The sequence below is a fragment of the Dromiciops gliroides genome, chromosome 4, assembly GCF_019393635.1.
Source record: "Dromiciops gliroides isolate mDroGli1 chromosome 4, mDroGli1.pri, whole genome shotgun sequence".
Lineage (NCBI taxonomy): Eukaryota > Metazoa > Chordata > Mammalia > Microbiotheria > Microbiotheriidae > Dromiciops > Dromiciops gliroides.
In genome coordinates this window covers 179,278,726-179,306,335 of record NC_057864.1, presented here as the reverse complement: position 1 = coordinate 179,306,335, position 27,610 = coordinate 179,278,726, and the positions used below count along the sequence as shown (strand labels likewise).

At 47.9% G+C, this 27,610-nt stretch overlaps 1 protein-coding gene across 8 annotated transcripts; it reads right to left on the bottom strand.

Moving 5' to 3' along the window:
- Nucleotides 1-278: 278 nt before the first annotated feature.
- ETV4 (ETS variant transcription factor 4) lies at nt 279-17,783 on the bottom strand. 8 transcript variants are annotated; one of them, XM_043964564.1, is made up of 13 exons: nt 17,573-17,783; nt 16,863-16,974; nt 16,442-16,535; nt 16,084-16,131; nt 8,500-8,553; nt 7,208-7,334; nt 6,436-6,594; nt 5,815-6,080; nt 4,172-4,246; nt 2,852-2,920; nt 2,478-2,650; nt 2,036-2,137; nt 279-1,107 (listed from the first exon to the last, which is right to left on the bottom strand). In XM_043964564.1, the coding sequence occupies exons 2-13, from the start codon at nt 16,920-16,922 to the stop codon at nt 883-885; spliced, it is 1,452 nt and encodes a 483-aa protein (XP_043820499.1). In that variant the 5' UTR covers nt 16,923-16,974; nt 17,573-17,783; the 3' UTR covers nt 279-882. The 8 variants fall into 8 exon arrangements, with proteins under 8 accessions (XP_043820499.1, XP_043820501.1, XP_043820500.1 ...); XM_043964566.1 differs by having other exon boundaries at nt 7,208-7,331; XM_043964565.1 differs by lacking the exon at nt 17,573-17,783 and adding an exon at nt 17,177-17,248.
- Nucleotides 17,784-27,610: the final 9,827 nt, after the last annotated feature.

The window sequence follows — 27,610 nt, the reverse complement described above, 5'->3', positions numbered from 1 at the left end:
GCCTTTATTTGGATCTGGAGAGAAGAGGGGACACAGGATGGGGGTGGGGAGAGGATAATATGCTCTCCTCTGAGCAGGGTACCCTCTCCGACTCATCCTGAAGCTCCCCACCCAAACGCAGACTCCTCCAGCCTTCCATTTCCTGAAGAATGGGGATAGAAACCCCCTTCCTCCTTCAAGGAACACAGGACCTTAGTCCCTCCAGTGACCCAGCTGGAGTGAGTGCCATCAGCTGCCTGCAGGGAAAGGACAGCTAGCCAAGTTAGAAGGCCAATAACTTCCTTAGTTCAAAAAGCATTTTATTGACCCCAAGGGGACCCAGTGTATCCAAGAGGCTGGGGTGGGGGTGGGGAATGGAAAGGTGATCTGGGGATTTGGTCATTGGATAAGGGGGCACATCTAGGCCTTCTGCTTCTCTTTATAGGATGTGACGGGAGCTTTCTGAACCTCAAGGATCCACTGGGGTTGGAGGTGGTGGGGAGAGTCAGCCCTCTTTCCCCTGACCTACCTGGTAGGGGCAAACCCTTGCTCTCTGTACTGGGGGAAAAGGGAGGTGGTGGCCCATTTAGAAGAAAATGGACAGAGGCTGAGTAGAGCACTCTGGGTAGTGGGCAAAAGTGAAAGAACCTTCTACTAATGAACATGATCTTTTCCCACCCTTTCCAGCCATTTGAGTGAGCACCATGGGTGGGGTCCATATCATTTGGGGAAATAAAGGGAGAAGGGATGACCAGGGCTAGGGAACTGCCCCCCCAAAGTTTCCTGGAGTGTCAGAGAAGGTAATAAAGGGTTCCTGCCAACACCAAATTTATCCATATGTACAAAGAGGGTGATCATAGAGTAGCGTCCCCCGCCCCCACCAGGGGGTCTGTGGGCTCTTGGCTAGTAGGAGTAGCCACCCTTAGGCCCATAAGGTTGGACAGGCCCTCCAAGTTCTGGAAGATATGCAGGGCTGTCATCCAGGTGAGACAAGGGGACTGTGTCCTCCTCGCTGACTGGCCGGTCGAATTCAGACTTGAGGGTCGGGCGTTGATTGTCTGGGAAGGCCAGAGAGAAGAGGGCCTCTGGCTCACACACAAACTTGTAGACGTAGCGTTCGCCGGCCACCTGGGGGATGGGATGGAGAAGTTGGAGCAATCCTACCTATCCCTCTGCCTCCTGGCAGGAGGCCCCTTCCCCGTTTTGAACAGAATTGTATGGGGCAGGCAAGGGGACGGGGGAAATCGTCTCATGCCAAGAGATTTCCTGGGAAATGACAAGTCTCCACCTATGCCCTCGCAACATCAAGCGCTCTGGGCCCAAGCCAGCATTTCCTAAAATGCATTCTGGAGTCCTGCAGGATGTGACCGGCAGTTCTATGAGAAAATACAGGCATGAAAACCGGAGGCAGAGGTCATATCCAAGGTCATTTAGTCTAACACTCTCCTTTTTACAGATGAGAAGAAAACTGATGTCAGCAGCCCAGGGAGGTATGGGTAGGGACTTGCCTGTCATCAGCAAAGGCTGGATTTGAAGCCCGCTCTGACATCAGTCTGACATTTTCTATGCCTCAAAATTGCTTATTAGATAATAGCACCTGGTGGCTGGGGGGGGGGGGAGGGGGAGTAATGTAATTACCTCTGTTTCCCCTTCCCAATCTCTCTCCGCTCTCCATTATCCCAGTCCCATTCCCATCATTTCCATCAATATATTTAAAGCCCAAGTTTCCTGTGGCAAAAATAGCTTGGGATACTTTGATCTAACCTCTTGATCTTATATTCCTGACCAGTTCAGCTGTTGGGGGCAGGTGGGAGAACAGGTTGCCAGATAAACTATTAACTCCACATTCTGCCCTGCCCTGCCCTTCCCCCTCCTCCTCCACCCCCCACCAACGACTTCCTTGGGAGGGGGTGTTAAGGATGTAACCCCTTCCACCCCAACACAGCTTCCTTCCTCTCCTAAGCTTTTGATTTCATTCCATCTTCTCCCATGGGGTTCTTTTCCCTGGCATGACCAACCACCCCCTCCCACCCCTTGCCCCTTTGGTGAGCCCAACCTTCTGCATGATCCCCTTCTCATAATAGTAGCGAAGTGAGCGGCTCAACTTGTCATAATTCATGGCCGGACGATTCTTCTGAATGCCCCAGAGCCGGGCGACCTGGGGGAGATGGGCAAATGAGTCTGGGGGTGGAGTTGGGGGTGTCAGGAAGCCTCTACTCTTAGAGAAAGAAGGCAGAAGGGGAGGAGAGAGTAAGAGGAGGTGATCCAGAAAAAATGCCTGGTCTTGATTCATATACTATTACCAGGCCTTCTGTAGCTAAGCACCAGCCAGTGGACACCCCTCCCTAACCTCCACGCCCAGGCTGGATAGAAATGAGGTTGCTGATAAAAGATGTTGAAGGAATCTGTTTCTTTTTACCTCTGGGCTTTTCAGTACTCGGGGTTAGTGAGGAGGGAAGAGAAGACTTTCTGATGGGAGGAGGAAGGGAGACACTCACCTCTTCTGGCTCAATGAGCTTGAATTCCATCCCTCGACCTGTCCAGGCAATGAAGTGGGCATTGGTTGGGTCGTCCAACAGAGCTACCAAGAATTGCCAGAGCTGTAGGGAGCCTCGGCGCTGGTAGGGGGGCCCTTCCCGGAATGCCCCTAGACCTTCCTGTTTGATGTCCCCTGTGAAGAACAACAGGGCAGGGGGGAGGAAGGTGAACAGGAGCCCTCCCCAGGTTCTGAGTCTCTCCTTTTCTAGAGAGAAAGGAAGTGGAAAGAAGACTCCCAACCTCCCTACGTTGGAGCAGAGGAGGCTCAGATGGGTGTCATGGATGGGGAGACCTTCCTCTGCCTCCCCACCCCCACCCAGTCACCCTCTCTGACCTTCAAATTTCTCTGGGACCACACAGACATCCTCTGGGAAGGGTCGAAGAGACTTCTCAAAACCATAACCTAAGGGGGGGAAGAAAGAAGGTAGAGGACGGACCACATAAGAGATTTGGGACTTGGGACTGCTTCAACCCACTTACAGGAGGGAGGCAGTATGATAGAATAGATAAGAATGGAAAGAGATTGGCTCTTGGGTCAGCTTGTGGACCCTGGAGCAAGTCTGACCACTTCAGTTCTCTCATTTGTGAAGGTGGCATAGCAGATAGAGCATGGGGCCTGCTATGAGGAAGACCAGAGTTCAAATCCAGCCTTAGACACTTGATAGCTGTGTGGCCCTGGGCAAGTCACTTTATCTGTCTGCCTCGGTTGCCTCATTTGTAAAGTGGGGACAGTAATAGCACCTGCCTTCCCAAGACAGTCGTGAGGATCAAATGTGATATCTGTAAAAGGGCTTAGTACAGTACCAGGCACATGGTACATTATAAACATCGGCTATTATCATAAAAGAGTTGGACTAGATGGCCCCTCCTTGAGTTCCACCCCCACAGCTTTAAATCCATGATCCTATAAATGCTGAATGAGAGATAATGGAGGGAGAGAAGAAGAGAGAGACAGAGAGACAGAGGCAGAGACAGAAAGTGAAGACAGGGGAAAAGAGAGAAGGAGAGAGAAGAGGCAGGAAAGGGAAGAAGAGACAAAGGGAAAAGAGGAGAGGAGGGGGAAGGAAAGAGAGGGAAGGAGGTATGGCTGGGCTGGGAGAGACAGAGACAGAGAGAAAATGTTATAACTGAAATGAGATTCCACAGGGGAAACACCTCAGGCTGAGATATTATTGTGGCTTTGGGACCCACAGTATACTCAATCAGAAGACCCGGGTTCAAATTCTGTGTCTCAAATACTCTATAATAATGGTGATGATGACAAAAATAACAACCAGCGTTTACACAGATAGCGTTTTGAGTCTCGTAAAGTACTTTACAAATACTATTTCCTTTGATCCTCACAACAGCCCTGGGAGGTAGGGACTGTTATTGTCCCCTTTTTACAAATGAGGAAACTGAGGCACATAGAGATAAAGTGACTTGCCCAGGGTCATACAACTAGGAAGTGTCTGAGGATGGATTTTTGACTTCCTGGCTCTAGGTTCAGATCTCTAGCCGCTGGACCCCTAAGCTATAACGTGAGGGGAACCACAGCAAGGAACAGGCAATGGTTTGTGCCAGATCTCCTAAAAGCTGTTTCCATCTCTGCTATTTCATGATCCTGGTGGATGGTATGATGGGGGGGGGGTGGTTAAGGGGGCAGCTGCCTTACCCATGGTTCCATCGCCTGGGGAGGGGCCAGGGAATCCCTCTGCATGGAGGTACATGGACTGACAGCCAGGGACATCTGTGGGGAGGGAAGAGAACCCCTATGTCCAGGAGGGCTGGGGGAAAGCCAGCCCTTCACATTGGGATACTCCTTCCTGGCATCTAACCTGCATCCCTCCTGCTCCTCTATCCTGGCTACCCCTTCCTCCCTCCCCATCCCCAAGGCTGAGAGGGCCTGTCAATGATCCGATTCCTTTCTGGTCTCTGGTCTGAACAGCCCTGGGACAGTGAGGGGAGGGCAGCTGGAGCCTGGAGATCATGCAGTGTTGCTGAGTCGGGCTTTCCCTCTATTTGAAAGGAGGCCAGGATAATTCCAACCCCAGAGGAAGCCTCTGGGAGCGGCTATTTCCTGTTTATAGAGGGGGAGGGAGGAAGGGGGGAGCACGAATGAAGCCCAGCAGCTCCCAGAGAAAAGCATTCAGTATCTTCTTTGGGGAGGGGGGGTCCCTAGGAAGGGGCAGATGTAGGGTGGATCAAGTTTCCAAATGGACTCTTGCTCCTTCCCTAATCTGGGAGGGGTGGTGAGTGCTTTTTGTCTCCACGGTTGGGAAGACAACAGCCCAGAACCTCGTCGCTATTGGACCAATTCCCCTGCATTTGCAACCCGTAGGGTGAGGGGGGGAAAGGGGGAGGGGATTCTTCCCCCGGCCCCCCCTTCTCAGGCATCAGGCCTCCCCCACCCAGAGGTGATTGGATGGAAGAAGACAATTCCGGGACTATTCCTCCCCCCATTCTCACCTATGAGTGAAGAGCTAGAGGTGAAATTTGACACCTCAGGGATTGGGGAAAGGGGGGAGTGATGGGGGACTCATTCAAGCCTCCATTTTGTGAATGGAATTCCTGACTCCATTCAGAGGGAGCTGAAGGGGGAGGGGCCCTGAGTTCAAGGGCATGTAACCCGATCCCCTTCCACTCCAACGTCGTTTGAAGGTCTGTGGCAAGAGCTTTGCCCTCCTTCTCCTTCCCCTTACCCCCCTCCGCTGCTCGGCCTCCATCCCACACTTCCTCCTCTGCTTTATAGGAGAGAGGTACCCGGCCTGGGAGAGAAGGGCACCTCGGGTGCCTTGGTTTAGTGTGTATACATACATGTATATGTATGTATATATATGCACACATATAAATTCATTAAATATACTGTATAGGTTGGTATATGTAAGTATATGTGTATGTATGTATGTATATACACACAGGTAAACAATTTTCTCCTCCCCTCCTCCTCTAAGGTGTGGAAATTAAGAATGAGGCAGGAGGTTCTCAGATCTAATGGTTACATTAGGGTCAACTGCCCCCCACACTCCAGTAATCTCCTAAATCCAGAGATTACCCATTCATTTTTCTAACCCAGTCCCATCTCGTAGATAAACCCAGGTCCTGGGCTGGTAAAACTATAGTTGTAATCAGAGGCCTGGAGGGGAGAATGCTGAATGTTTCTGTTCTGGGGCACTGGTGGGCTGGCTTACTTTTCTGTGCCCCATCCCATGGCCACTACCCCCATGGCCACTACCCCCTCCCACTTTACCAGCACCAACAGCAGACTTCCCTTCCCCACTTCACAGATCCCCAGCTCCTCCCCTCCATGCCTCTTACCTGAATCATAGGCGAAGTCTGTCTGCTCCTGCTTGATCACAACCCCTGCCCCTGGGTACCTGTGCCCGCTGCCGCCGCTGCTGCCCCCACCCCCACCCGCCTGCTCATACAGGGGGTCGTGGTATTCCCGTTTGAAGTTCTGTTGGGGATAAGGCAGGCAGGGCTCCGACAGCTGGGGTTGGTAGGAGGCTGCAGGGGGCTCTCCGCCCCCACCTTGGGAGGATGGGAAGGAGTGGCATAGCTCTGGGGGCTGCTGGAAAATGGAGCTGGATGGAGTTTGGGTGGAACATGGGGGGGGTAGGGAGAAGGAGAGGAGAGATAAGAGAATGTTAGTTGATCTCCTCCTTTTTTTTCCCCACTCCTTTCTTTATTCTTTTTCCTCTGTAGGGGACTTTCCTCAAGAGATGAGGAACTGGGTTAGGTTGGGGTGGAAGTACAGGTCTCCCTTGTTCCATACCTCTTCCTCTCTCCCTAGGAACCTTAGAAGTCACTGAGTATAGCCCCTTCATTATACAGATAAATCCTATCCACTGCACCACAATGCCTGGGGGAAAGTAGCCAGGTGGAGGCTTGAGGGACAGGGATCCCCCTGCAAGATGGGTCAGTGGGCCCCCAACTCACCTATGTTCCATGATGAACCCATGGCTGGGGTTGGGTGGGGCTGCCCCGGGGGGTCTCAAGAAACTCCTTTCTGCCCGGGGGAAGTGCTGCAGAGGTGACTGTCCTGGGGCACTGTGTGTGGGAGACTTGATGGTAACTTGTCTGGGGGCATCATAGGCACTAGGGACAGGCAGACATGGACAAGAGAGAAGGGAAATTAGGTGAGCTTTCCTAGGCATAGCCCTCTACAATCTCCTCAACTTGCCACTTTTCAAACCTTAAAGAGCTCCAAGTATAAATTATGATCATTATGTCATTCTCCGCTCCATCTCCCTCCTCCCCCTTACATTCACACACTCCCCAGGGATAGTGAGGTCACAGCCCCACATTATATAGAAGGATGGGAGGAGAGAGGCTGCTGAATGAGGAGTGTAAAATATCAAGTCCCTGTCTCTACTGTGGCTAATATTCTCCCTTCCTTAATTTAATCTGTCCCGGTTTAGTTCATCCTCCTATCCGACTCCTCCCCTTTCTCCTAAGGTAGGTTTGGGGGGGAGGGGAGAAAGCCCAGACTGATTAGATGAGATTCATTGGTATCAGGGAAATGATACCCCCTCCTCCCAGATCCCCAGTAAATGATGTTCACAACCCGTCCTTCTGACAGCTGGGCAGTCCTTCCAGCTGTCCGACTTTCATCTCTCTTGCTACAGTTCCCAGTTTGGTGTTTGCCCACCCTCCTCCCACAATCCCCTGTTCCACATCCCTCTCCCTCCAGTCCCAGCCTGGAACTCACCTGGTATAAAGGCACTGCTCACCATGGTGGTAGGAGAGCGGCGGCTTTCGGCTGCAGGACAGGGTCGGGTCTGTCCGAGGGCTCTGTGGCTCTTTCTTGATCTTGGTGGTGGGACTGTGGAAAGCTACTGAATGGGGGAGGGGTTCGAATTGGCAAAGCAGGATCAGAGATCAGTCACCTGCTGGGTTCCCTCCCCCATGAATGAATATGTATCCGGTACTCTTCCTCCCTCTCCCTGAGACTTAGCTGGAGTAAGCCTGTGTACCTTCCTGAGCCTCAGTTTCCCTATTTGTTTTTTTAAAAAAAGGCAGGGTTGGGGAAGAGGTTTGGACTACATGACTTAAGGTCCCTTTTCAGCTCTAACACTGGATTGCTGAAGTCAGAACATCGGTCAATATTGCCATGCAAATATAGTCTGAGCAATATGTAAATAAGCCATGCTGGAGTGCGCAGCTGGTCACTGTAGCTAATGGTAGACTGGCTAATGTTAGACATTAGCCAGAGACAATGCCTAAAGTTAGACATTAGCCAGAGACACTGCCTAAAGTTCAATATTCAACATAAGCCCAAACTCCAGGGAACTTGTGCAAACAAATCTGTAATTCCCATAATCATATTCATCCTGGCTCACTTAAGGCATTAAACTATTTATACCTTAAGCTGGGTGGAAGGAAGGCTTTTCTTGTGTTATGCTTGAACACTGAACCTTAGAAGCTCAGACTAAGGTTTCTTCTTAGTTTACCTACCATATTCTCCATTATCTATGGATAATGGCCTCCTTTTCCTCCACTGCTCAGCTGGGTTCTGAGCATTCAGTGAATGGAGGCCAGAGGTTTCATTATATTCTGGAGCCAAATACTTAGAATTTAGAGTCAAATATTTCCTATTATGTTCTGTTTGGGAGTAACCATCCCTGTTCCATTCTCCTTGAGAATAAGGACCATTTATGTATTTTTGCCTTTCTTTGTATCCCCAAACACTTAGCACAGTGCCTGGCACATGATAAAGAAATAAAGTACTTGATAAATGCATACAGAACATTGTTGATCTTACAGAAGTGTTTCTCTCCCCAGAGTTTCCTTCTGTTCTAGTACCTTTGACTGGTGGTCAGAACCTGGCTGTTGGTCTACTCTGTATTTATACAGCAAAAATGGGGATCCCTCCCTCCCCTACCCACATTTTTATCAGAGAAAAAGGGAAAATAAAATGGGTCCATCTGATGTGTAATGTGAACTTCCCTTGGTTTATTCCTTCCTTTCCAACTCCCTTCCAAAGAGGGCCCATGAACTCACAGTTTTCAGAATGGAAATCTGGTACAAACTGCTCGTCACTGTCGGGAACCTGAGCTGCAGAGAGAGAAGGTTTTGGAGTGAGTTTGTAGCTCAGGATCAGGTGAGACCAGGGTCAGGGATTGGGAGATGACGGAAAAAGGTGACCAGATCTGTCATTTTCATCCAAAGAGGGCCTTGCAGATTAGTAGCAGCCCGGGGTAGACAAGACACATCTTTGCTCTGTAACTGACCAAGGGGACTGCCTCATGTGTCCTACAGCCCTGACACTACTCAGCCCCTCTGCCTCCTTCTCCGCTTAGGTGAAGACTCATACAGTTTGTGGCTGAAGCATTCCCAGAACCTGTCTGAGGAGATTCCAGTGTCTTTTCCTACATGATTTATTTTGATTCCCTCCTTTTCTTCCCCCACTCCTGAAGTTAAAACAGCCCTCCTCCTCCTCCTCTTTCTCCTCCTTTTCCCCAACTTAGAACTTATAGGAGGTAGGGTGGGGGAAGGGAGTATTATCCGTGTCCTTTATGCCTAGAGTAGGGAGCAACAGGGGAGATTATGAGATGAAGGAGAACTGGGGTTTCAGGGGTGGTGGGGGGGATGGTGCCCGGGGTCTTTTATCTCCTGCTCTGTCAGGGTGTGGAGGGGACCTGGCTGGAGTTTCTAAGAGTCTTAGGAGCTTGAAAATCTGACAAGTTGGCACAAGCTTTAAGGATGTGAGGGTGGGGGTTGGTTGGGGGGGGTTCAACTGTGGGGAATTTGGAGCAGAATGATAGGAGTAGAGTGGGTGGAAGCAATCTATTCTGTGGGGAACAGAAGGCAGAGCCCTGTGCTCCTGAGTCCAGGCCTCCCAGGTAGAGTGTAGTGGGAAGGCTGCTGGGTAAACGAATGCAAAGAATTTTCTGACTATCCAGGGAGGAAACCTGGGATTGGAGTTAGGGGGTAGTTTGATCCTGCAAGTGTTGTCTAAGGGAACCCGAAGGATTTCTTTCCTGGAGATTTCTTTTTTTTCTTTTTTCTTTTTTTTAGTGAGGCAATTGGGGTTAAGTGACTTGCCCAGGGTCACACAGCTAGTAAGTATTAAGTGTCTGAGGCCAGATTTGAACTCAGGTAATCCTGACTCCAGGGCCAGTGCTCTATCCACTGCACCACCTAGCTGCCCCTCTTTCCTGGAGATTTCTAATAAATGGAGAAAGCCTATTCTGTCTGATAGGCAAGGATGGGGTCTGGATGACACAGTCTTTGGTCCAGTTGAAGTCAAGATGGCTCCTGGGCTCAGGTTATTGAAGCATAGATGTCCACAGTGGCCTGGAGGGTGGTGAGAACTGGGACCTCTAAAGATACAAGCAACCCCTACCCACTCTCCCAGTCCTGGACTGAACATTACAGTTGTTTCTTTGTACTATTACAGAAGTGTCTTAAGTGAGAACACACCGACATACAGAACAGAAAAATTAGGGGGTGGCTATTTACTTCTACATAAAACAATCAATTTGCCACTAAGCTTTTTTAAAGTGCAGAGATGCTTGGTGGGCTGCCTGAAAGAGGGAAAGCCTGAAGTGAACATCAAAATGTGAATAGCCACTGGCATTTGTAGATCCATTCATCACCAAGGTAAAAATAAAACAACTCAAAAATGATCATGGAAATCAGTGTGAAAAATCAGTGTGGAACCCGGGTTCAGATTCTGCTTCTTATACTACTTGTCCAAATATCAAATGAAATAATATCTGCAAAGGACTGGGAACACAGTGCCTGACACGCAGCAGTCACTTAACAAATGCTTGTTCCTTTTCTTCCCCCCTTCTTTGTGTGACCTTGGGCAAGTCACCTAATTTCTGAGGGACTTTGTCCTCATTTGTAAAATGAGAGTGTTGATTTAGATGGCTTCAGAGGTCCTCTTCAGCTCTAGAAGACAGACACATCCTGGATTTTCAGGAACTCATCTAAGGACACTTAAAACCCCCTTAGGACCTTAAAGACTCAAGACTACTTGGTCTAGCCACAAGCACTATCTGTTCTGGGAAGAGGCAGATGCCTTATTCTCTTTTGCATCCCACTCCTATCTTCCCCCACCTCTAAAGTCAAATGGAGACAGTGGCCCTGACTATGTAGAGAAGGGTAATGGGATACAAGGTCACAGCTAGACAAGGAGGGTCTCTAGAGAGGGAGGGAAGTAGAGGCACAGAGCCCAGAGAAAGGTGACGCACTCAAGGCCCCCATGGGGCCTCATTAAACAGCTGTTTCCACTGAGGTAATGGGGCCAGGGCTGCCCTTGCTGACGTCACTCCCTCCATACCATTAAGAGGGATGCTAACCTGAACCCAAAGCCCATACTGAAGCACTCCATAGGTCCTACCTTTCCTTTGCTTCATACTCAGATTTGAAAGAGCTGTGATCAACAGTATGCCATGAAAATCCCCAGGGGAGGGGCGGCTAGGTGATGCAGTGGATAGAGCACCAGCCCTGGATTCAAGAGGACCTGAGTTCAAATCCAGCCTCAGACACATAACACTTACTAGCTGTGTGACCTGGGCAAGTCACTTAACCCTAACCGCCTCACCCAAAAAAAAAAAGAAATCCCCAGGGGAGGAATTCTATTTAATTCCTGTTCTAGTTCTGGTTGGGACAGCTAGGTGCCACCATGGATAGAATGCAGGCCTGGAGTCAGGAAGCCTCCTCTTCCTGAGTTCAGACACTTATTAGCTGTGTGACCCTGGACAAGTCACTGTTTTTACCTCAGTTTCCTCATCTGTAAAATGAGGTAGGGACGGAAATGGCAAACCACTCCAGTATCTCTGCCAAGAAAACCCCCAAAAAGGTCACAAAGGGTCAGACATGACTGAAAAACTGAATAAGGCAGAACAACAACAACTAGCCCTGGTTAAGTCACTAACTATGACATTTAGGCACACCTCTTCCCTCCTCAGGTTCTCCTATCTGTAAAGTGAGGATGTGGGGCCACAATCGATTACTTTCTAGTTCTTTCTAGCTTTAACTTTCTCGGTTTCCAGGATTAGCCTCCTTAGAAAAAGAGGTTTAATTCTTTTACAAGAAATAAATGCTTCTAGTAAGGGAAAACATTGACAAGAAATGACCGTACTACAGGGAGTCCTTCATTGCTCAGTTCCCCATCCGTCCCCCAAGCTCACCATGATCGTGTCAGAGCTAGGGGTCTCAGTGGACAGAGAGTGGGGAACACCTGAACTCAAATGCTGCCTTGGACACAACTTCCTTCAGCCTCAGTTTACTCATCTGTAAAACCAGAGGTAATAAGAGCCCGTGCCTACCAGGGTTGTTGTGAGGATCAAATATGCTAGTCATCATCGCCACCACCACCATCCTCACACCCATCACTAGGACAAAAGGCAGTGAGGTGAGGGGAGAGCAACAGGAAAGAGAAGCCAAGATTATGGGGGATGGGTTTGTTCAACCGCAGATTTTCAGAGGGACCAGGTAGGACAATAACAATGACATGCCTGTTACTGGAGAGCAAAGGCGTCTTCTTCAATGATCACTTTGGATCTAGAGATCACAGTGATTTATTTGTTTTATTCATCTGACTATATTCTGAACTTCCCTGTCCCTTTCTAGCCAGGTACCAAACTCTCCACAGCAGATAAATGAGAGGGTTATACTTGATGGCTCTAGAGCTAGGATTCCATAAGGTTCCTCCCAGATCTAAGTATTATATGACCTCCTCTGAGCAGTAGGCAAGGATGGCTGCCAAGCCAGGAAGAGATCTGAGGAAACTCTTTTGTTTCCCGTCTCAGTCAAGATTAGCTTTGTGACCTTGGGCAAGTCATTTCTCTTTCGGCCTTACTTGAATATGAAAGAATTGGCTTAAATAACCTCCAAGGTCTCTCCATGCTCTAATGTTCAGGAAACCGGCATGGAAATGGGGAGAGTTAGAAGGATAAGGGATGTGGAAGGATGCTTCAGGGAATTCATGGAAGGTCTGCCGACCCAATGCCTGGAAGGGTTAAAGTCATCTTGAAGGTAGACAAAGTTAGCTGTTAACCTATATGGCTCCCCGACCTTCTGGCTGTCTTCATGTCACAGCATCATTTTATCTGTGAGGAATATGGAGGGATCTGGTTGCATCCACTCTGACTCCTGCCCCCTACCCTCTGCTAGATCTGCCAGGACCTTCCCCACCTCTGAGCCCCAGCAATAGAGCTCCAAGGGGATGGGGGAGAAAGCAAGCAAGCAAGACCCCTTTTCCAGAGCCTCTGCTCTATGACACAACTACCTGCCTTGTCTTACCACCATCAACAACCTTCGTCTAGCTTTTCAAGAGCACATTGATTGAGTATGACTTGTACATACACATACACACCCCAAATACCAGCCTCAGTTCTATAGGGAACCACCTATCCTTAAACTGGGGGTGGGGGATAGTCTCCAACCACACCATACAAGAGGGCCAACATGTAAAAGTAGAGAACTGGTAAAGACTAGGGTGTGGGATGGGGAATAAATTGAGTGTATGCTTACAGCCGGCATACCCTAAGACACAATTACATGCATAAACTTGTATACAGACATCCAGACACACAGATGAAGATATAAATAAATTCATGCTTGCACACACAAACATCCCTTAATTCCTTTGGTCAACTCTTGCTACAATAATTATCAAACACACAGAACCTGAATCAGGTCACATGTGTATATCCACAAATTAAGGAGAGTAAAGGGGTTCACAGTGTGAAGGGGATCTCAATACAGAAGGCTTGAACCATACATATGACCCCTGAAGCTGTAAGAAATATTCCCATTTCCACCAAACGGAACCCAAGTTCAGAGTTACTACCTACAGCTGGCTGATGAAAGTCCCAGAAGAGAAGCCTTGTCTAGTACTGGTCAGCTCCCTCATCCCCTACCAGCCACAGAGTCCCTCAAAATCTGACCCAACTTCAGGGTGTTCCTCCTGCACTCTCCTTTTCCAACATGTCAATGGAGCCTGGCATCCACTCTGAAAATAGAGGACCCTTCCAACCGTACTCAAGGTAAGGCTCCACAAAACAGGACTTGGGAGTCCTTGTCACACTTCCCTCTGTTTATGAACACCCGGACACGCCCTGCAACAAACATCCCTAAGTCATTCGTCCCTTCACCTCAGTGGACCCTCAGACTAAATGCTCTCTTGTCCACCTCAGGGTACCCTGGCCCTGGCATAGCAGTGATGCTACGAAGCCACTTGGCACCCAATTACACTGCAGATCACCCCACAGCAGAAATGTGTGGACTCTGCCCATGGAGGTTTGCGGTAAAGTAGATTTCTAAATCCTCTCGGAAACAATGGGGATGACGATCCCCCCACATTTGGCCCAGGGGTCCCTACAATCACCAATCTCCAAAGGAGCTATTCCTGCCCATCCCCCCCACCACACCCTTCAAGCTTCGACCTCCCTCCCCACATCTCCACACTATCTCAGGGTCCCCCTGTACTAAGAGGGGAGACTGACCTTGTGGGAGGAGGCAGTAGAGAAGGCCAGGATGGTGACTTGACGGCAGAGGGGGACATGGCCCCGGCAGCTGCATCTGTCTCCGCAGAGAGAGTGTGAGTGAGCGGCCTCAGCATTCCCACCTCAGGCCCCTTCCATCTCCAGCTGGGAACCGGAGCCGCTCCCTCAGAAGGGAAAGGGAACCAGGGAGATCCCAGTCCCCCTCCCTCTGCGTCTTACACTTCCCTCCCCCTCTCTGGCCACACACTGTCCACCCACTGGATTTGAATGTGCAGGGACTTCAGGGGAGCAGAATGAACATTACCCCTAGAAGCACAGAGACATGCACATACATATGTAGTCCCTGGGACCATGACCCCCAAGTACCCCTAAACTCTTTTGTCAAGGGGTGAGGTTTCCATTGTGTGGAGGGACAAGGAGACATTTCTTCCTCCCTTCACCCTAAACCTAGGCCACAGATGGGACTGGCTGATGCCAGAGCCAACCTCACAGCCCAATCTTCCTTGTCACAACATCATGGGGTGCTGCCCACGTAAGAGTGGCAGGAATTGGGGATTTCCAGCCTGGCAAGTCAGAGGGATGTCAAACTATAAGAAATGAATGAGGGGGCAGCTAGGTGGCATAGTGGATAAAGCACCAGCCCGGGATTCAGGAGGACCTGAGTTCAAATTTGACCTCAGACGCTTGACACTTACTAGCTGTGTGACCCTTGGCAAGTCACTTAACCCTCACTGTCCCACCAAAAAGAAAAAAAAAAAGAAATGAATGAAATGAAGATGAAAAGAGAAACCCTCAAAATTCTGCTGCAGTGACCACATGGCCATGGTGTTCTGTCACTTTAGGTCATAACCCAGGAACCCCTGAAGGGAAGGTGAAGGGAACAGAAGGATATGATTCTGGGTCTGGAATTCTGAGAGTGAGAGATCTACTTAGCCTACCTATGAGGTTAGGAGAAAGTCTTATATAATACTCCCAAATATCCCCAAAGCCCCAGATACCAAGCCAAAAGTTCTTTCCAACTTGACCCAAGGTTCCCCTGCAGTTCGGAACCTCCAAAATATCAGCTAAGATACCTGCAGTAGAGCAGGAGTTGGGAGATGGAGTAGCGGTGGGAGAAATCTCTATTGTTTTCTTAATCACCAAGATGTTAACCAGAAACGAACTGCAAATGGAATGTTAATCCTTTCAGCCTCGATCTTCCAGAGTGTTTACAAACAAAACCACTAAGATGTCACCGGTTTTTATCAGAAACAAATCTTATGGAAATATAACAACCGGAATATGATGACCTCAAAGATCCTGTCCTCTTCTAAATCTAATATTCTCGGATCCTATTAAAACATATCAACTATCTCTTCCAAAACACACTAGGTGAAATACAACAACCAACCACACCCAAATCTAGATTCTACCCCCATCAAATACATCTTCTGACCTTAACACAATACATCCATCAAACACCACCAAACCCTCCAGCCTCTGGTTGGAAAAAGGTAGTTGGGAGAATATCACTTGGAAGGTGTCATGGGGAAAAGAGGCAAAAATCTGAAATATCTGATTTAGGACCAAGGGAATTTAGGGACAGATCCCTGGGCCCTGGAGGCAAAGTAGACAGGAAAAAAAATCATTTCAACTTTTTTACTCCTTTTGTCTTACACACTGAATAGCTGATTGTCTACTGGGGTGGGGGAGGGGGTAGGAAGAATCAATGTTTTGGAAACTCTTGAAGATAAGTAACAAATTAACTGCTCCTTTCCCCCACCCCACCCCCACCCCACCCCCACCCCAATACACACCTCTGTCTTCCTACAGGGCCAAGCAGACTTTGCAAATGAAAATTTCAACAAGGAAAATGGGCCTGAGGCCAAGTTCCATTCATAAGCAAATAGCCCGCACAATGGTCTGATTCATCCCCAGGCCTAGTTACACAAGCTTAGGAGCCCGCTCAGGGCAAGAGAAAATAAATACATCAATATATATGTCCACACACTCGGCTGGTGGGGGGGAGTAGGGAAGAGTCGAGGAGAAGGTAGTGGTTTGGGGGTGTCCCAGAACTGCGGGAGGATAGGGGTAAGGGGAATAGGGCCAGAGGGAAAGAAGAGCAACAACAGCACCCCAAACTCACCTTCCGTAAGCCAGGTCTCCTGGAATTGGCTCAAGTCCTGGAAGAGATCTGAGGGGTGAATAGAATAAAATGGAATGGGGAGGTGTTGGTGGGGTTGGAAGACCGAGAGAGGAACTCAAAGCGGGGGAGCTCCCCCTCCCAACCAGCACCGAGGCAGCAGCCACTGAAGTGGGGAGCACTCGGGGAAATAATACTTCTGTCCTTCAAAAAGGAAATGCCACAAGTGTTGGGGTGGGGGGGACGGGTTACATACTGAGCCCGGGTATTTATTTTGAAGGCCTGGCTGGGGACTAGGAGGATATGGTGTGGCACGGGATGGGGTGAGAGAGGTACAGGTCCCCAGAATCTGGCACTTCACCTTCTGACTCCGGGGGCGGCAGGGAGCCAGGGTCCATGAGTTTCCCCTGCGTGACCATCAGAGCTCGGCTCAGACTCCCATTTCCGGGCGATTTCTGGGGGTGGGGGGAGGCGGGGGGGAGAAAAGGGCCCAATGGACCCCGAGTCATCCTCTAGAGTGGTGGAGTTGGGGGATGGCTATGGATGGGGCGGAGGCAGCCAAGGGTGGTCACGGGGCTGGGGCGTGGAGGTCTGAGCTAGGTCCCGGGGGACTGGCAAAGAGCCGGTCGGTCCCCGCTCGGGATGCGTGGGGGTAGGAGGGGCGAGAGTGGGGGTGGGGGAAGGTCGGAGGGATGGCCAAAGGGCGAGGAAAGTTGGGGGGGTCAGAGGAGGCAGGGGTTAGAGGTGCCCGCGGTGTCGGAGGGGCCGAGACCCGCGCTCACGCTGGAGAAGGTGTATGGCACTTGCTGGTCCACGTATCCGCCTTTCATCCTCCGCTCCATTCGGCTCCTCCCTCAGACCTCGAGCCTCGGCCCCACCGAGGGGGGGGAAGACCTGGGGTAGGAGTGGGGAGGGGGGCGGGAGGAAGAGTGGGAACGGGGCTTCGCTCACAGACCGCCCGGGAAGGGGCTTGGGAGAAAGGGGGAGGTCACTGGCTTCAGTTGGGAACCCAAGGTGGGATGGCCAAATTTCTTCACCTCCGGAGGGAATGAGGACTTCCCCACGGCCACTTCCCTCCAGCCAAATAAACCCCCACCTGCTCTCGGAAGCTTTACAGTTCTTCCTTTCCCTTCTTTCTGCAACCCTGGACTGCTGGGATCGGTTACATAAGACTTATTTTGTGTGTGTCTGTGAGTGTGCGTGTGAGTGCGCGCGCGTGTGAGGGGGGGTGGGGGGAAGGCGACTGATGCACCATCCTCATGCAACTAACTCAACCCGCCACCTCTTTGCTGGACACCTGGGCTTCCTGTCTAGCAACTCCCCTCGAACCTTAGATATATGCTTCCCCTTTCCTCCCCCTCCCCAAATTTGCAGAAGCATGTGTGCGCGCACGATTGTGTGTGTGTGTGTGTGTGTGTGTGTGTGTGTGTGTGTGTGTGTGTGTGTGGGCGGGGATCACACTTCCTCCCCCTCCCTTTCCCCTCACCCTCACCTGAGGAGGGGGCGTCAGTGCAGTTGCCGCTTTGGGGTCCGGAGCATGTCCCCGGACTGGGAAGTAGGGACTCCGGGGTTCGAGTCAGAGCAAGGCTTCCTTAGTCCCCAGTCCCAAGCGCACCAACTTGTTTTCCGGCCGGAGCAGACAGTTGTTTGCCCGGGGGACCCCCCGATTGGTGCATTTCCTTCAGCACGGTCTCAGCTTTCCCCGTTCCCTTTGTTTCATTGACTTTTGTGAATGAAACCCCAGGGCCGGACACGCCCGCCAATCAGGATCGTAGCCCGTCCGAGCCCGGGGGCGGAGTTTCCCAGCAACCCAGGCCAATCGGAACGCAAGGCCTGGTTCTGGGCTTCATTCACGGCTTGGGCTCCCATTCATAAAAAAATAAACTTGCAGCTCTAGGAGTTCATTCATAAAGGGCTTCGTGTAAAGGAAAGGAGCTGAGCTGAGGGGCCCGGACGGGTTCTCAGCTGCGCTTACCAACAACCTCTGAGATGAAAAGGTGGCGGATGTCTCTGGCTCTGGGATTGTGTGTGTGAATGTGTGTACACACCCGTCTGGGTTTGTATAGCTGTATAGGTGCGTGCGCAGCGCACTCCCCACCCCCAGAATAAGTGTATCTGTGTGTGTGTGTGTGTTTGCTTTTGTATTTAGATAGAGTGCACAGGTGGCCAGCCAAGCATTCCCCTACAAGGTCCTTGTAAACTCCATGGTCACACTTTCCCTGTCAGTGTTTCCATCTCTTGCCCCAGGGGTTAAAACCCCCGGAAAGGGTTGTTTTTGATGGCTCCGTAGCTTTGTTGGCCATCTTTGGAGCCAATATGGGGATAGGGGGAGGTGGGGGGAGGGTTGGGGGGGAGCATCAAGAAGCTGGTAGCCTTGGAGAATAGCCAGGCTTCAGTGGGCAGAAAAAAGTGGTGCCACCGGGACTAGAGCTTTGCGGAGACACAATAGTAATGCCATCTTCCTTCCTGGTAGGGGGTGGGGAGTCCAAGTAAATTCAGGGATTTGGGCTGGGTGGGGCCCAACCCATAACGATGACGTGGTAGGTGGAAGGAAGGAGGAGATGAAAGATGGGGTGGGGTGGAGGTGGACTTTGCCTGTTTTGGGGGCTGCTGGGCGGATGGCAAGTATCCCAGCCAGGGGCTTCCTCTTTACTCTTCTGACTCTTCCGTGCTTGCTTTCACCAGAAGTACCCTGACTCCATGGAATACAAAATGTGTCCTCCTGGGGCAGCTGCCTATACGAGGCCCCCATAGTGGAGGTGGGGAATTCTTAACCCTGTCTCAGGCTGTGGATTGGGGTTGGGGGTGGAAGAAGAGGGGGAAACTATGATTTGGAGATTAGTAGGTTTTCTCTTGTAGAGATAATGCTGCTTTTTTCACCTGGCCTCTGATAAAACCCCCATCCTCAGGGGCCTCTGACTTTTAAGAGGAGCATTTATTCCTCTCCCCACCTCAAAGTATAGAGAGGGCCAAGGGAATTGGGGTTGGGGGGGAGGGGGTCTTTCCTGAGTGACTCATACTATTTGGAGAGCAGGGATTGTCTGGGCATACGAAGGAGATTAAAATTTAGCAAACTTTTAAAAAAAGAAGTATTACTTCATAAAAGTGGTGTAATAGTTATTTAGTATGTGATAGTAACAAAGTTCCCAACTATAATTTTAGCACTGAAAAAAAAAGTATTAAATGCAAGATCTGTACTGGGGAATGGAGAGGGAAACAGGAAGAGAACAAAGATGAAGAGTGTCTGTAATACCTTAAGGTTTACAAAGCACTTTCCTCCCAAGAATTCTGAGGGACTGCAAATATAATCCTCAGTAATTTGTTTATAGACACACACCTTAGTAAGTGTCAGTTAGGGGCCCTCTATCCGGAGCTTCTGAATTCAAGACAATTGCTCTCTCTCACACACCCCACCCCCCACCTCCTCCTTCCCACCTCCAAACATGAAGTCTAACTGAGAGTTTACATTTTCATAATGTGTTAAAGTTTTTAAAATGTATTTTATTTTTACTAAGACCTTTTACGGTTCCATCACATTCATTTGGGAATAAATTAACCCCCCTTGGCCAGCCAGCCATCCCTTTCAACAAGGATTTATAAAACGAAAAGAAAAGCAAACCCCACAAAACTATGATGTCTAGCAGTACATGCAATATTCCATACCCATAGCCTTCACTTTGGAAAGTAACTCATTACAGGTCGTCTCTGGACAACAACATGGTTAAGTGGTTCCTGCATGTTTTATGGATGAGGAAACTGAGACTCAGAAAGGATAAGTTGTTTGCCCACAGTCCCACAGGAAATTCCTTTGCTGGGATTTGAACCTGGGTCTCCTGCATCCAAGACCAGTGAACTTTATACATTTCATCTTGCAGTTTTGAACGGGAACAAAAATACCAACGTGAATATAGCACAAAACAGAATATGGTCAGTGCATCAAAGAGATAAAGAGTGATATTATTCCTTTTCATGCTGAATTTTCCAACTAAACTAACGTATTTTGGTTCCCAGACTCCACTTACCATCCCCATGCCTTTTTACACATTCTGTCCCCTTGCCTGGAAGCATTGTCTCCTCACCTCTAATCCTTAGAACCCCTGGCTTTCTGCCAGCCTCAGCTCAAGGTGCGCGACCTCCCCAAATCCTTTCATGATTACAGTACTGCTTCCTGTCTCCTCAAATTACCTTGTCTTTACTTCCCTATCAGCATGTTTATAGCCCTGTTTTTATCCTCCATTTTGGGAAGAGGCTCAGGCCCATTATGCTTCATTCCCCTCCCAGCAGAGAAAACAGACTCTTAGGTTTTGCTGAAGATAGCCCTGAGGGGGTACCTTTCTTATACTTGTGTGTCCAGCAGTTGAGCACAGTGTTTGGCTCAAAGTAAGCACTGAATACTTTCAGGTTCTCCCCACTCCTCCATCACTAAGTAACCTCTCTTCCTTTGAGGTTCATGCTGTTCATATCTACCACCCAATCAAAATCCTGGTAGCTGTTGTTTATAGTCCCCCAATGTCACTCCCCTTCCTTCCACAAGGAATTCAATACCTAGCTTACAATTTTTCTTTCCCCCCCAACTCCTGCCCTCATGCTAGGAGACTTCAATATATGTATTGATTCTCCCTACAACATCCTAACCACTCAGTTCCTTAACCTACTCACTTCCCATGAGCTGCTTCTCCAGCACATCTCAACCACACACAAAGATGGGCATGTCCTTCATCTTGCCATCATCTGCAAATGCCCCACCTCCATGCTGAAGAATTCTGAAATCTCCTTAATCTGGTCATAATCTATTATCTTCATACCTTTCCCTCTTCTCTCCCTTACATAATTCTATTCTTCATTCTTGCTGTGACTTCCAATCTGTGGTAAAATATGAAAGTTTTTAACAGTCGGTTAGGATAACTGAAAGACGCCAGTTTTTCAAGGACCACCCTTTTGGGGAGGAGATGAACAGTCCGCCTGCTGCGCATGTCAGACTGCCTGCCGGGTACAGTCCGCCTGCTGCGCATGTCAGACTGCCTGCCGGGTACAGTCCGCCTGCTGCGCATGTCAGACTGCCTGCCGGGTACAGTCCGCCTGCTGCGCATGTCAGACTGCCTGCCGGGTTTTTTGTGCTGCGCATGTCAGACTGCCTGCCGGGTTTTTTGACTTCCGGGGTGGAGAGAACGGGAGTAGCTTTTTTTGCCGGCTTGGCGGGACTCCGGGCGGCGCGGCACAGACGGTCTGACTCACTCCAAAGGTGGCCTAAATCGGTTTGGTGAGTTTTTATAAGGAATATAGACTAAGCCTAGATTTAAGACGATTTGTACTGTATTTCTGTTTTCCTATCCTTCTAATCAACAACACCTTATATACAATAAAGGCTCTATCTAGAAAACCAGAAGCTTCTTCCATTTACTAGTCTGGGAGATGAATTAAGGGAAGGGTTAAGTAGGGGAGATTTATGATCTAATATCCAATTTTAAATCTCACAGTTTGGCGACCCCGAAGGGACCTTAAGGACCCTCCCACCCTCCCTAGTTTGGCCATAAGCCGGCTAATTCGGTGGATTTTCCAAATACCCCCCCCCCCCCGCGGACTTTCCCTTTGTCTAATCTCCCTTAAAGACTTTAAGCCTCTAAAAGTCTTGCTTTAAACAGAAAAGCCAGCCCAGTTTAAAGGGCAAGATGCTCGAATATTCTACCATCCCTTTGATTTTTCTCATCGGAATGTATTGGGACAGCATAACATCCCGACTTAGAGGAATAGTTTACTCAATGGTCCTTCATAACATTATTGGTTTTTTCCTCATTCAGGCAGCAAAAAGTTTTTTGTATAATAGTATACGTGAGAATCTTTGGGAAAATACGTTTAATATAAGTAGAAATTTTATGCCTGCAATTGAAATACCTTTTAATACCACATCCATAGTTCATACGACTAAGGATTTTATTTTTTTTGTTGTTTTTTTTTTTGTTTTTGTTATTATCATTGTTTTTGTTATTATCATTGTTATGATGTGGGGGAAACTCTCACATATGGAGAGAGACCTCAAAATGGCTGTTTCTACTAGAGATGATCCAAATTCAGAATCAGATCAGCAGAAACTACTCCCTCTGCAGGAAGCTATAGAACATAGTAAGAAGGGAGTGCCAATTCAAGTCAGAAAATATAGCCCCTTTAGACCAAGTGACTTGAGCGCATGGAAATCAATCATCCCTAGTTTTGAGAAAAATCCAAACACTGTAATTTCACAGTTAAGGACTATATTTAATGCATATCAACCCAGTTGGGCTGATGTTACTTGCCTTTTGGAAACTTTACTGTCCCCAACTGAGATTACAGATATTATCTCAGCAGGAAATGCCCTTGTTGCGAAAGGTAAGGCCGATGTGGAATGGCCTCTAAAGGATCCAGAGTGGAATTATAATGATGATAGGGATTTCCAAAGATTAAAAGATGCTAGAGAAACACTTCTGAAGGGAATGGAATCTTGCTCTAGAAAACCGGAAAACTGGCAGAAATTTTTAAGCCTACCTCAGGAGGCTAATGAAAGACCAAACAGATTTTATGATAGACTTTGTGAGGCCGCTAGACAGTACACCAGATTGGATCCAGTAGATTTAAGAGATTCCTGTATCATTCTCAACACATTTGTTTATAATTCACTGCCAGAAATACGCAGATACTTTCTGAAACAATGTCCAGACTGGAGAAATCTCTCAGTAGATAGAATTAAGGAACTTGCAAATTATGTCTTTGACTCACGTGAGGAAGATCCAGATCACCCTAAACAGAGCATTCTGGCACCAGCGATTCCTAGTCAGCCATGTGGACACTGGAACAAGGACACTAAGGTGTGTTGTTACTGTCGTAAGGAGGGGCATGAATTGAGAGAATGTAGGACTTGGAGAAGAAATTCTAATTCTAATTACAGGCGAAATCAAAATAGAAATAGATCTTTTTGGAGGAATACAGAAAGGCAGTACCAGAATAATGGTAACCAAGACCCCCCTCAGAAGAGGACACAGGAATGATGGTGTCTTGGGGAGGAATGGAACATAGATAATGAAAGCCATATATTCCCAGATCCAGATTTTTTGAATGCACTTGTGCCAGTCCATTCACCTCCCCAGAGTAATGAACCACATGTCACCTTAAAAGTGGGGGAGACTTATTATGATTGTCTGCTAGACACAGGAGCCTCTAAATCAGTATTAGTAAGCAAACCAGATGCTGGGTGTAGACCTGTAGGATTTTTGAATGTAGTGGGAGTCTCAGGAAAGAGCCAGAGAGTGGCAAAATTGAATCCTCGCATGGTATCTATGGGGCCCTTAACAGTGGAACATTCATTTTTACTCATGCCTGATGCCCCTGTAAATTTATTAGGTCGTGATCTCCTTTGCAAGCTTAGAGCAACCATATCTTGTGCTCCAGATGGGGCTGTCTCCTTACAATTGCCAGAGGATACTGTTCATTTATTACCAATTTTACTTACAGAAGCTCAAGGAACAGCAGGGGAGGTATCCAAAATCCCCTCTGACATTCCTGAGTCTTTATGGGCCTCATCCCCTAATGAGGTGGGGCTCCTTAAGTCTGCCATGCCTGTTACCTTTAAAGTTAAGGGGGGACCACCCCCCTCCATTCCACAGTATCCATTGTCTAGGGAAGCAATAGAAGGGATCACCCCTATAATTGAGGCTTTGAAAAGCCAGGGTATTATTATTCCATGTCATCACTCTCCATGCAATACTCCCATTTTGCCAGTTAAAAAACCCAAGCCTGGGCCAGATGGTAAACCTGTTTATCGTTTTGTGCAAGACCTTAGAGCGATTAATAATTATGTTATTCCTAGACATTCCATAGTTCCAAACCCGGCTACGATAATTTCATCGATTCCCTATGAATCTACATGTTTCACAGTGGTAGACCTTTGCTCTGCCTTTTTCTCCATACCAGTACATGAGGACTTCCAATATTTATTTGCTTTTACCTGGAAAAATAGACAGTGGACCTGGACTAGACTCCCACAGGGATTTGTAGACAGTCCCACATTATTTTCCCAAATTTTACAGCAGGATCTGGCCTCTATTACCTTTAAGGGCTCCATACTAGTACAATATGTTGATGACTTACTTTTGGCCTCTCCTAATGCTGAAATTTGTCAGGAAGATAGCCGTCACTTACTGCTGGAGCTGCACAAGAGAGGACACAAGGTTTCCAAGACAAAGGTACAATGGTGTTTGCCCCAGGTAGAATATTTAGGATTTATTTTGGCTGCTGGAACTCGCTCTGTCTCTTCTAAGAGAGTCCAGGCCATTCAACAACTCTCTGCCCCCACTACTAAGAGGCAGTTGAGAGCCATTCTGGGAGCAGCTGGGTACTGTAGACAATGGATACCCTCTTTTGGTGAAATTACTAAACCCCTCATAGCTCTTACAAAAAGTTCTGTTCCAGACAGTTTACAGTTGGATCCCCAGCATCTCTCAGCCATAAAAGAATTAAAACGGGCCTTGTTATCAGCACCTGCCCTAGGACTGCCAGATTATAGTAAGCCTTTCACTCTCTTTGTGCATGAACAAAGGGGGGTGGCTTCTGGAGTCCTGACTCAGTCACTGGGGCCTAACCAACGTCCTATAGCCTACTATTCAATTCAGCTGGACCCTGTAGCGGCTGGAGCGCCACCTTGCCTTAGAGCAGTGGCGGCCACAGCGCTTTTGGTAGAAAAAGCCTCTGATTTGGTCCTAGGTAACCCTCTAACTGTGCAATGCCCTCACGAAGTGGAGGCTCTCTTACTACGTCACAGGACACAAGCCTTTTCAGATCAAAGGCTGGCTAAGTATGAAATAACCCTGTTAGGTAATGAGAATATCACTTTAAAACGCTGCACAGTTCTTAATCCAGCAACACTACTCCCTAACTTACCATTCTCGGGGGAACCGTTGCATGACTGTGCTTCTTTAGTTGATATGGCTGAAAAACCCCGTGATGATCTTTTTGATACACCTTTAGAAAATCCTGATCTTGTCCTCTATACAGATGGTTCCTCATTTATGAGAGAGGGAACCCGTTTTACTGGAGCTGCTGTAGTTTCTGATTATGACACCCTCTGGGCAGCTTCTCTGCCTTCCCATTTTAGTGCACAGGCTGCTGAACTTGTGGCTCTTACACAGGCCTGTAATATAGCTAAAGATAAGAGTGCCACCATTTTTACTGACTCGAAATATGGCTTTGGCATATGCCACTTTATTGGTATGATTTGGCGTCAACGAGGCTTTCTAACATCCTCGGGCAAGGCTATTGCCAATGGGGACCTTATCAAGGACCTCTTAGATGCCCTAAAACTGCCTTCTTCCCTAGCCGTTGTACATTGCCCTGCCCACACAGGGAATAGTGATCCTGTTTCAAAGGGAAATGCACGAGCCGATTCTGCAGCCAAGCTTGCTGCATTAGAAGCTCCTGAACATGTATTTAACCTTTCACCTTCTGAGGATATTCCTTCCAACCTAACCTATGACGATTCTGAAGTAGAAAAGTGGAAAAAGAAATTTAAGGCAAAACAGATCAATGGCATCTGGGTGTCTCCGGAAGGTAAGCCATTTCTTCCCCGGAAATTCTACCACCAGGTATGCCTCTCTGTTCACAGAAAAGGCCATTTTGGTACACAAGGCATTGTAGACTCTATTAAGAGAACCTGGATAGCACCAGGTGTGACTAATACAGCATCTCGAATCTGCTCGGGCTGCTCCACATGTCAGTCTTATAATCAGTATGCTTTTAAGGTCAAAGCTTATGGAGGGCGTCCTCTAGCATATACACCTTTTGAGCACTTACAAATTGATTATATTACTATGCCAAAAGCAGGACATTATAAATTTTGCCTTGTTATAGTTGATCAGCTCACTCGGTGGGTGGAGGCCTTTCCCAGCCCCCGAGCCACAGCTGCCTTTGTTGCCAAAATTCTTCTTAAAGAGATAGTACCTCGTTTTGGCCCACCAGCCCGCATCGATTCTGACAAAGGCACACATTTCACTGATTCGATTTTATCCCAAATCTACTCTTTCTTGGGAGTGACTCCAAAATTCCACACGCCCTACCATCCACAAAGTTCAGGCCAAGTCGAACGTATGAATAAAGAGCTTAAGAGTATGATTGGCAAATTATGTACTGAAACCCATTTGAAATGGCCTGATGTTCTACCATTGGCATTATTCTATCTACGAAGTAGACCAAGAGGAGAACTTCATATATCTCCTTATGAAATGCTTTTTGGTCACCCTCCTATCCAAGCTAAAACTTTTTCCCCAGTTTATACATCACTGGTGGGAGGTGATACTTCTGTTGCTTCCTATATACAGGAATTACAGACCAGGCTACGTGAACTCCATGAGGCAGGAGCTGTGGTCCAGGCAGGACCATTAGACTTTTCATTGCATAACTTCAACCCAGGAGATAAAATATATGTAAAGAATTTTCAGAAAACCAGTGGAACTCAACCTGCCTGGGAAGGACCTTTTCAGGTATTATTGACAACTCCTACTGCCATTAAAATTGGTGAAAAAGACTCATGGATTCATTGCTCTCATATAAAGCCTGCACCATTCATAGGTGAAGAGATTTCAGATAGACCTGAGGTAGACGCTAAAGAGGTAAAAACCCTAAAGATAGCAACTGTTAAAGAGCAAAGAGAGTTCAGAGGAAAAAGGCAGTTCCCATTTAATAATCCCACTGATCAGTTAAATGCTTTGGGACTCAGTCTTCGTAAAGTATCAGGAGACGGAAATTGCCTTTTTAGGGCTTTAGCAGACCAGCTAGAAGGTCACTGTAGAAATCATCTCAGACACAGACAAGAAGCTGCTTCTTATATGATTAACCATAGACAAGAGTTTGAGTCTTTTATAGTAAATGACTCCCCTTTTGAAGAATATGTTGATGAATTAAAGAAATTTGGAAAGTGGGGAGGAAATGATACAATTGTAGCATTTGCTAAGCAGCATCAGCTGAATGTTGTGGTTCATCAATTAAATCAGCCTTTATTGAAAATCAGTGGCACAGACAAAACTGATGCTAGAGAACTCCACATTTTCTACCATAAAGAACATTATGACAGCATTAGGAAGATCAATGACAATTCAGAAACCCCTGCCACTTTGGCATGCAGAGAATTGGGGAACCAGTTAAAACAATGTGGCATACCCCAAACTCTAGCAGCTTAAATACCTTAAAATTTAATCTTGCTTATTGAAGTCTTATTTCTTTTTGATGAATTAATCACCACTTTAAGTATCTGCTACTGTTATACTAGAGAATTCATGTATAAGATGATGTGGTCTAATTGCTAAAAGAAGATTATGTAATAATGTCTAAAAGAAGATTATGTAACAATGTCTAATATAATCAGCTATTTACATTCGTTTATTATTTATATGTCATTATACTCTGGGTATGGTTTGGAATTATTGTATATATCACTAATATATTCTCAGTTATGCAGCATAGCACACATTTTTACCATCATATTGTCTTTGGTGAAATTAATGAGATTTCA